The 10,822-nt window shown below is 47.1% G+C and overlaps 1 protein-coding gene across 1 annotated transcript; it reads left to right on the forward strand.

Annotated features, from left to right (window-relative positions):
- Positions 1-2,354: 2,354 nt before the first annotated feature.
- Positions 2,355-3,288, forward strand: OR1I1 (olfactory receptor family 1 subfamily I member 1). Its single transcript, XM_019951140.2, is given in 5 exon segments — positions 2,355-2,614; positions 2,616-2,740; positions 2,743-2,918; positions 2,921-3,140; positions 3,143-3,288. Coding segments are annotated over 5 exon segments (927 nt in total).
- The last annotated feature ends 7,534 nt before the right edge of the window (positions 3,289-10,822 follow it).

Raw genomic sequence — 10,822 nt, forward strand, 5'->3', positions numbered from 1 at the left:
CTAGTTGCAGTGAGCAGGGGGCTACTCTTCGTTGCGGTGCGCTGGCTTCTGATTGCGGTGGCTTCTCTTGTTGCAGAGCCTGGGCTCTAGGCACACAGGTTTCAGTAGTTGTGGCTCGCGGGCTCTAGAGCGCAGGCTCAGTAGTGGTAGCGCACGGGCTTAGTTGCTCCACTGCATGTGGGATCTTCCCGGACCAGGGATCAAACCCACGTCCCCTGCTTTGGCAGGCAGATTCTTAACCACTGCACCATCTGGGAAGCCCCCCAGCCCCAGTGCTCTTATTGTCAGTTGTGGTCAACACCATCTCCCTCTCAGAGTCGTTGTGAAACCCACACATTAAAAACTGTGGCTTCTTAGAAGGCTCAACACTTTATAGACATTGTCATTAAATGCCTCTGATGTGTTCTTGTCAGCAATTGGTTTTAAGACCTGGGGACCTAACCAGGTAAGAAATGAGGTAAGCAAAGGGAAATCCTCTCGTGGCTGGAAAGAGACAATATTAAGGTTTCACAAGGACCTGGTGAATCATGCCAGGTTGATTTTTTTTTCTATATCATCTGTGTATCATAGAGACATGTATATGTACATGTATATAGAGACAGTGCCTATAACCTAACACATTCTCTATGAATGTTCATTAACTTAAAGGAAGGATAAATATACCCACTGGGAAATGGAGACTTAGAAAGGCAAATGCAACTGGCTTTGGTGGTCTTGTATGAATGCAACAAAGATTTGCTTTCTCTGGACTTTTGATATGAAGCCTCTAAGTCCCAATAATTAATGGGGACTTTCCAAATAGATGGGGAGATAAAACTAGGATCAAATCCATTAGCAACTGAAAATGGGTGAATGAGAATAGTATCAAACGTGCCTATGTGTTTGCATTTCTTTAAACCTTGTTCTCTCGTGTTCATTCCTTTAGTCGATATTTTCTTATCAGTTCATGTCAGCATGTTATTTTACAAACTCGCTTTTCTGCATCATATTAACTCCAGGAATACACGTATAGCACATTCTGCTTTCCATCAAGTAGGCATTTGATCACACCTTTCTCGTTGTTATGGAAACAGCTTATCTTTGAATAGTCCGTGCTGGGCCTGGGACTTTTTATTTTGAATAAGATTTTTGAACAGCTGTTTGACATGATATACACAACAGTGCATATTTTACTGAGGGTGCAAAACTGTTTCATTTGGCAGTGACAGTTTGTCTAGAACATAGGAAAATATAAAATTTCTTGTCCTGCGAAGCTACTGCTGAGAGCAAATATACTTCCAAAACGCCATGAGCTTTAAATCTCCAGAGATTCTCTTCTTACTGTGAAAGCTCTCTTTAAAACTTCTATTTATGGTCTTCCCTGGTGGCGCAGTGGTTAAGAATCCGCCTGCCGATGCAGGGGATGCGGGTTCGTGCCCCGGTCCAGGAAGATCCCACATGCTGAGGAGCAAGTAAGCCTTTGCGCCACAACTACTGAGCCGGTGCTCTAGAACCCACGAGCCACAACTACTGAGCCCGCGTGCCACAACTACTGAAGCCCACGCACCTAGACCCCGTGTTCCACAACAAGAGAAGCTACTTCAATGAGAAGCACATGCACCGCAATGAAGAGTAGCCCCCACTCGCCACAACTGGAGAAAATCCGCACGCAGCAACGAAGAGCAAACACAGCCAAAAATAAATAAATAAAAATAATAAAACTTCCACTTAACCAGCTCTCTGGGTTCACCCAACATCTCTGTTTCCCCTGAAAATATACTGAATGCTGTCCCAGTATGCTGAATTCTTGAAGCCAGAGGGCTACTCACTAGCCAGCTGAAACATTCCTGCTCAGTTGAGTTATTTTAAATAATCCCCAACCTGATTGTGCTGATTGTAGTTGCTGCTGCAATTATATTGCTTAAATACTACCATATAAATTAACAAACTACAAGAGAAAGGAGGAAGGAAGGAAGGAAGGAAGGAAAGAAGGAAGGAAGGAAGGGAGGAGGAAGGAAGGAAGGAGGAAGGAAGGAAGGAAAGAAGGAAGGAAGGAAAGAAGGAAGGAAGGAAGAAGGAAGGAAGGAAGGAAGGAGGAAGGAAGGAAGGAAGGAAGGAGGAAAGAAGGAAAGAAGGAAGGAAAGAAGGAAGGAAGGAAGGAGGAAGGAAGGAAGGAAGGAAGGAGGAAGGAGGAAGAACATGGATGGTTTTGTGTGGGGAAACAGAAATCCACAGAAGGGAGCTGTAAGGATTCCATGGGTTTTCACAGAACCTACGGGTCTGTAGGGAGCTGAGACTGGAACTCCATCTCTGACTCCCAGCTTTATGTCGCTTCCCTCTCCCCTTTTATCTTTCACAGTAGACACAGACTGTCCATGGAACCAGAAAACTGAACAGCAGTCTCAGAATTCCTCCTCCTGGGACTCTCGGAAAAGTCAGAGCATCAGATCTTCCTCTGGGCTGCTCCTCTCATGTACCTGGTCAGCGTCTTTGGAAACCTGCTCATCGTCCTGGCCAACATCACAGACACCCACCTCCACACACCCGTGTACTTCTTCCTCTCCAACCTGTCCCTGGTCGACGTCTTCTTGTCTTCCACCACCGTCCCCAAGATGCTGGCGAACCTCTGGACACAGCCAAGCCATCCCCTCTGTATGCCTTGCCCAGATGCATGCCTTCCACCTGTTCGGGACCATAGACAGCTTCCTCCTGGCCGTGATGGCCATTGATAGGTTCATGGCCATTGTCCACCCTCTGTGCTATTGGCCATCATGAGCCCCCGTGTGTGGGGGCTGCTGGTGGGGGAGCCGTGGCCGATCACCAACCTCCAGTCCCTTGTGCACACCTGCCTCATGGCTCAACTGACCTTCTGTGCCGGCTCTGAAATCCCCCACTTCTTCTGCGACCTCATACCCCTGCCGAAGCTCTCCAGCTCAGACACACACACACCAACGAGCCAGTGATCTTTCCTTTCGGCATCATCTTGGGCATCAGCTCCCTTGCATGCATCCTCTTCTCTTATACTTCCATTTTCCAAGCAGTCTTCAAGATCCTTTCTGCTCAGGTCAAATGGAAAGCCTTCTCCACTTGCAGCTCACACCTCACCGTGGTGTCACTATACTAGGACACCATCTTCACTGTGTACCTGCAGCCTGCATCTCCCGCTCCTCCCAGAAGGACAAGGCGGCTGCTCTGATGTGTGGGGTGGTCATCCCCATGCTGAATCCCTTTATCTGCAGCCTAAGGAACAAGGACATGAAGGCAGCCCTGAGGCAGCTGGTCGGCAAAGTGGCCCCCTCTCAGTCCTAGGGCAGAATGGTTGTTCGGCACCTACCACGTTCCAGGACCACTGTTGAGTGCCTGGGACACAGGGATCCATCCCATCTCTGCCCTCAAGGCATTCAGAGTCTGGTGGGGGTTAGAGACCTGTCAATAAATAATCACAGAGCAACTTAGTAAATGTGTCATATGAGATGAACGAAGTGCTACCGGACGGGAATGTGTATTTTCCCCATGGTTTATCTTCCCCCAAAGATCAGAGGAGCAGAGAAGACTTTGGAGTAACCTTACATTCTCTGGAGTATCAGGCTTATAGTGTTGCTACATGGATAATCCTAGTGGAATAAAAGGTTAGCTACACTCATTTTAATATTGATAAAGACAATGTGTATTAGCCACATGTATGACATCACTGTGCTTCCTAAGTGACTTGGGGGAGGACTTTGAGAGGATCTGTTGAGATTAGCTCACTTGCTCTTGGATTCAGCAGCCACCAGCCTCAGTCTCACAGGGGGCCTTGTGGTCCTGACTTTGCATGGGGATAACTGGCATAAAAAAGCCACCCCATTCCCCGGATTGGGACGTAGGAGATGCTGGCATTTGGATCATGGGTATTGTGATTCAACAGCCTGGCACTGGACCCTGGAGTCTGCATCCTTAACAAGCTCTCCAGGTGGTCCTGAAGCAGGGAGTGCACAGAGCACGGTGGGAGGACACTGGCCCTGGATTAGCTCCAGAGTCCGTGTGTTTCCTGTGATGTCCATCACCTGACTCCAAACCCAATACGATTCTACCAGTGCTACCAGCAACCAGTGTATGGGGTGGCCGGGAACTCATGGAGAGTTAGTGGTAGGGGTTGAATTGTGTCCTCCAAAAAAGACAGGTCGATGTCTAACCTCTAGTACCTCAGAATGTGACCTTATCTGGAAATAGGGTCTTTACTGAGGTGATCCAAGTAAAATGAGGTCATTAGGGTAGGTTCTAATCCAATATGACTGGTGTCCCTATAAAAAGGGAGAATTTGGACACAGACATGCACCTAGAGAGAATACCATCTGAAGATGGAGGCAGAGGTCAAGTTGACGCTTCTACAAGCCAAGGAACACCAGCGATGACCAGCAAACCACCAGCAGCTAGGGGAGAGGCAAGGAACAGACTCTCCCTCACAGTTCCCAGAAGGAACCAACTCTGCTGACAACTTTGATGTGAGTCTTCTGGCCTCTAGAACTTCAAGAGAATAAATTTCTGTTGCTTAAGCCATGCAGTCTGTGGTAATTTGCTATGGCAGCCCTAACCAACTAATACAGTTTGTTTAGGAAGGGCCAGCGTCGTGCAAAGACCAGGCCCAGATATATCATCTCAAGTCCATGACCTACCCTGTGTTCTGGTGAAGGGAGTTGCGCTACAACTGGAGAAAAAGCTGAAGAATTCAAGCTGCGTGGATTCAATTTCTGGGTCTCAGAATAATGACAATAATGACATCGACAGCTGAGATTTATTCTGTGCCCTGTACAGGGCTAAGCCCTTTATACACATTACCTCATTAAATTTTTAACAAAAACCCTACAATGTAGATAATATAACTCCTTATTTTGCAGATGAAGAAACTGAAGCTTGAAAAGTGAAGCTGCTAGTGAGCCATAGCGAAGGTTCAGAGGACTCATCCCATAGCCCCAGGTCTTAACGACACACGATATTGTCTAGAACTCGGTGCCTAAAGCAGGGGTTTGCAAACTGCAGTCCGTGGGCCAAATCCATCCAACAGCCTGTTTTTTGTATGGCCTGCAAGTCAAAAATGGTTTTTACATTTTTAAATGGTTGGTAAAAAAATTTTTTTTAATTTTTCTTTTTTTTGGCCGTGCCACACGGCATACAGGATCCCAGTTCCCGACCAGGGATCGAACCTGTGCTCATTGCAGTAAAAGCGTGGATTCTTAACCACTGGACCACCAGGAAAGTCCTGGAAATTTTTTTAAAGTAAGACTATATTGTGACAGATTGAAATTAGATAAAATACAAGTTTTAGAGCACTTAAATAAAGTTTTATGGGAACACAGCAACACCCATTAGTTTATGTATCATATATGACTGTTTGCAAGCTACAAGGCAGAGTTGGGTAGTCTTGATAGAGACCCCATGGTGTGCAAAATCTAAAATATTTACTATCTGGCCCTTTACAGAAGGATTTGCTGACCTCTTTTCTATAGAAAAAGTAAAGCCTGATACTCAAAGTTGTCCGTAAATCAGAGGCATCAATATTATTGGGAGTTTGCTAGAAATGAAGACTCAGATGTCATACCAGACCACTAAATCGTAATTTTAACAACCCCAGGGGAGTTACATGAGCCTTAATGTTTGAGGATCACTGGGATAGATGGGGGGTGGAGGGAAGCTGTAGAGATTTGGAATTTGAATAGACCACCTGTTCAGAAATATGAGTGAACCATATCTGGGGCATTTTCCATTTTTCCCTGCCCTAGACAGGGTCCTGGAGAGGATGATGGTCCATGTCAAACGCTTTGAAAAGAACTGCAGCTACAGTTGTAGTAAATGGCCATCAGGTGGCGATAGTGGCATTTCACAAAATGGATTAAAAGCGGCTCTTTTTCAGAAACACAGATCCTGGCTGTGATCTGGCCCAGTTCCACCCACCTCCGGTGTAATCATCCCCTGGGAGCGAACAGCACGTGCAACGTTCTCTTGGTGGGACAGAGCCCACAGTGAGGGGAGAGTGAGTATGCAGGGAGCTGTGGTCAGACCTCACCACAGGGATTGGACAAAGGGCAGAGGGGACAATGATAAGGGTTGAGCAGGTGTATGGAAGGGCAGGTGTTTCAGAACAAGCCTGCTGCTAAGTTATACCATGGGTTAGGGATGAGCAAACTTTTTCTGTAAAGGACCAGAGAGTAAATATCAGCTTTATGGGACATACAGTCTCTGTTGCAATGACGACTCAGCTCTGAGGCTATAGCGAGGAAGCCACGGTAGAGAGTACATTGCGGAAGGTGCGTGGCTGAGCACCCATGAAACTTTATTGACACTGAAACTTGGATTTCGTATCATTTTAAATATCACAAAATATAGTACTTTTTTTAACCATTGCATTGAAAAATGTATTAGAGTCATCAAAATGATGCAGAAAGATTCTCAACTAATATCTACCTTCTGTGCATTCCTCTTCCCCAAATTGTAGCAATAACATATAGCACGTAGGGGGTTTCGTTTGTTTGTTTGTTTGTTTTTGCAGTACGCGGGCTTCTCACTGTTGTGGCCTCTCCCGTTGCGGAGCACAGGCTCCGGACGCGCAGGTTCAGCGGCCATGGCTCACGGGCCCCGCCGCTCCGCGGCACGTGGGATCTTCCCGGACCGGGGCACGAACCCGTGTCCCCTGCATCGGCAGGCGGACTCCCAACCACTGCGCCACCAGGGAAGCCCCGTTTGTTTGTTTTAAAGAAAGTAAAACATATTGTAGAAATGGATCTGGCTGTTTGGGTTTTAGTGACAGTCCACTCCTTTTCTCCCCTCCCCTCCCCCACCCCAGAAACCCTCCTACATACTTGCCTCTCCTAATATGGCTGGCTACCTTGCAACAGGTGCTCCCAAACATAACAACTACCAAAATATCTTGACTACATCTCACAAAGAGGAAATCGGGAAGAAGCTTCCACCTTCTGTATCAACTGTCTAGGTTCCACGATTACAGAAAAACTCTAGTTAATTTGCAACCCAGAAAATCCTGTCTAAAATCTGCCGTCTAATGTGGGCTTTCTAAAATTACGTCTCACTGGACATGTTAATCCTATGGTTATCACTAAGTCTTCCTTCATGGGCACTAGGTTTGAAAGTCTTAATTACAAAACAAAATTATCAAAAGTAGCATGAAATTTGGTTCATAAACTGTAGTCTTTGGTTTTCAACCGTTTAAAAAATTTAAAAACCGTTCATAGCTCAAGAGCCAGATTTGGCCCTCAGGCCCTAGTTTGCAAACCCTTGTATAGACGGATGGGAGTGACAAGCAGCAGGGAGGCCAAAAGGGACTAAAAAGTGAGAGGTGAGGCAAGCTGAATCCCAGTATCAGAAAAGAAAGGGATAAACAAAGATGGTGCCACAGGACCTTTATATATGCTGCTCCTGTCTCTCCACTCCCACCCTGAGTTAATGCCTCCCCAGTTTTGATATTTCAATGCAAACCCCACTTTAAGGAAGCCTCCCCTCACCCACTCCCTATCCCAGCTACATCAGGTGCTCATTATCCCCTCATTCTCTTCACCATATCAATGATTTTTACATTCATTTGTGTGACTCTTTGATGAATGTTTATTTCATCCACTTAACTGTGAGCTGAGAGCCAGGGAGCCATACCTCCATGGTTCACAGGGCTCAGCAGCCACTCAAAATTTACTTGTTGAGTGAATGAATGAATGAATGAATAAACAAATGGATGAATGAATGGATGGATGGGAGGATGGATGGATGGATGGATGGATGGATGGAAAGGCAATGTGATGGCAAGACTATAGGATGCCACACGAGGTGGTCGGGTAGGCTGGGTTGGAACAGAGATGTCTAACAGTCAATGATAAGTTGCTACAGTTGCAATGTAAACTTCCCCTCCACTCTCCCAAACTTCAGTAAAACCCATTCCACACCCAGGGGCCTTGGGTGAGTGGGTTTCTGATGAAATCAAGGAGAGGAGTAAGTGCCTCATCCTATAGACCAGGAACATTGAGCTTACAGTGAAACTATTTAATTCAGCAACAACAGGAGATCATGAGAAAATAATCATCTAGAGATCTGCCAAAATCTCAGCAAAGATGTTGGAAGAGGTTTGAGCCAATCTTATCTAGATCTGAAGGAGAAGAATGACCCTGGACAGTATGAAAGTACAATAACATTTCTTTCTCTCCATATGGGATTTTATTTGGTATTTAAAGCAGTTTTAGAGATTCATATACTGAGGATCATAGAGGGAAAGTGACTGTCCCAAGGTCGCATGCTGGATTAGGGTGGGGTGGGGAGGAATTCCAATCCAACCTGGTATGACCCTAAAACCTGATCCCTCCCTCCACCATGATGCTGGATGGCCTCTGAGATGGGTGACTTTCCCAAGATCATGCTGCAGCTTGGAACAGTTCAAGTTGTGCCCATGTGGGGTTCTGGGGGACAAAACGTACCACCAGGGTGGATAGAAAGCCACTCCCAACAAGACATGAGGAAGGATTCAGTAAGGCTTGAGCCCAAGATCTTGGAAAGGGAGCTCCTACTTCCAAATGTACATTTGCCAGAGGTTTGGGGAGTCACTTCCTTCTCTATGAATCTGTGTAGTGGGAGGTCCCCAAGACCACACTCAGGTTCAATGATTCACTAGAAGGACTCACAGAACTCGGCAAAGTTGTTATATTCATGGTTTATTACAGGGAAAGGATACAGATTAAACTCAGCAAAGGTAAAAGGCACATGGAGCAGGGTCCAAGAGAGACCAGGCACAAGCTTCCAGTTGTCCCCTCCCTGTGGTATCACGTGGACAGTGCTTAATTCTCCCAGCAATAACGTGTGACAACACACACAGTGTACTGCCAACCAGGGTAGCTCCCTTGAGTCTTGGTGCCCAGGATTTTCACTGGGGGTTGGCCACTGTTTTAGTTTCCTAGGGCTGCCATAACAACACACCACAGATTAGGTGGCTTTAACAACAGAAATTTATTTTCTCACAGTTCTGGAGGCTGGAAGTCTGAGATCCAGGTGTCATAGCTGGCCATCTTCTCCCTGTCTCTTCCCATCATCTTCCCTCTGTGTGCACACATCTGTGTCCAAATTTCTTCTTCTTAGGATGGCAGTCATATTGGATTAAAGACTTCATTTTTATTTAATCACATGTTTAAAGACTCTATCTCTGGGACTTCCCTGGTAGTGCAGTGGTTAAGAATCCACCTGCCAATGCAGGGTACATGGGTTCAATCCCTGGTCTGGGAAGATCCCATATGCCATGGAGCAACAAAGCCCATGTGCCACAGCTACTGAGCCTGTGCTCTAGAGCCCACGAGACACAACTACTGAAGCCCATGTGCTGCAACTACTGAAGCCCACACGCCTAGAACCTGTGCCCTGCAACAAGAGAAGCCACCGCAATGAGAAGCCCGCACACTGCAACAAAGAGTAGGCCCTGCTCACTGCAACTAGAGAAAGCTCGTGTGCAGCAACAAAGACCCATTGCAGTCAAAAAATTTTTTTTAATTTTTAAAAAGACTCTATCTTCAAATACAGTCACAGTCTAAAGTACTGGGGGGTTAAGACTTCAACATATGAATTGGGAGGGGCACACAATTCAGCCCATAACAGCCACATACATGGTTCATCTTAGTTAGTCTCTGGCCCCTCCAGAGGTTAAACTGATACAGTGTGGCCCAAGGCCCCCACTATAAATCTCACTGTTAGCATAAATTAACTGGCATGGCCCCCAGGTATACAAAGAGATTCTTACCAGGTAGGATACTCCAGAGGCTTACAGGCTACATCCCAGGAGCCAGTCAAGGGCCAGACCTTTCTTTGGAAAGTGCAGGAGAGCCCAAGACCTGGGAGGGAGGAGGGAGGAGCTAAAGAATGACACGGGGTCTCTGCCTGGCCCTGCCCACCCCAGGCTTCTTGTCCCCATTTGATCGGCCACTCTTATCCAGGTTGCCTCCTTACCTCTGGGACAACCAGCATCTGGGAAGCCCTGGTGGCCACGCTAGCACCCCCAGGCCCTGCAAACTGGGCACTAGGGCAACTCTTGACGTGGCTGCAGGTAGCTAATTGCCAAATGTGTGCCAGGGCCTGCGCAGAGGCCTTGCCAGCAAGAAAGCCCAGCAGAGCTAATAAAAGGGAGGTACTGCGTGTGCAACAGGGGGCCCTGCTGTACCTCAGCTTCAGCTCCACAGCTGGTATGCTCTCACCCCTACATTGGTCTCCAGCTCCTCTGAGTTAGAGTACCCCAAAGGACACTAGGCCTACAGCCCTTCCCCTCAACTTGTGAAGAGGTGTTGTCTTGACCCCCGACCTCTCTCTCCACTGTCGGCAGTTGCCTCAAAGGCATCTGGGCAGGGATCTGATGGTGTGCACTCCACTCTCAACCTGACTCCTCCCAAACACACACATCCAAGAAAAATTAGGGACTTCCCTGGTGGTGCAGTGGTTAAGAATCTGCCTGCCAATGCAGGGGACACAGGTTCGAGCCCTGGTCCGGGAAGATCCACATGCCACAGGGCAACTAAGCCCATGTGCCACAACTACTGAGCCTGCACTCTAGAGCCCACGAGCCACAGCTCCTGAGCCCGCATGCCACAACTACTGAAGCCTGCGTGCCTAGAGCCTATGCTCCATAACAAGAGAAGCCACCGCAACAAGAAGCCTGTGCGCCACAACGAAGAGTAGCCTCCACTCGCCACAACTAGAGAAAGCCCGCATGCAGCAATGAAGACCCAATACAGCCAAAAATAAATAAATTTATTTTTAAAAATTGTTAAGAAAAATTAACAGAGCCTGAGACCTGTGGGACACCATCAACCATACCATTATATGCATAACA

The sequence above is a fragment of the Tursiops truncatus genome, chromosome 3 (genome assembly GCF_011762595.2).
Source record: "Tursiops truncatus isolate mTurTru1 chromosome 3, mTurTru1.mat.Y, whole genome shotgun sequence".
NCBI lineage: Eukaryota > Metazoa > Chordata > Mammalia > Artiodactyla > Delphinidae > Tursiops > Tursiops truncatus.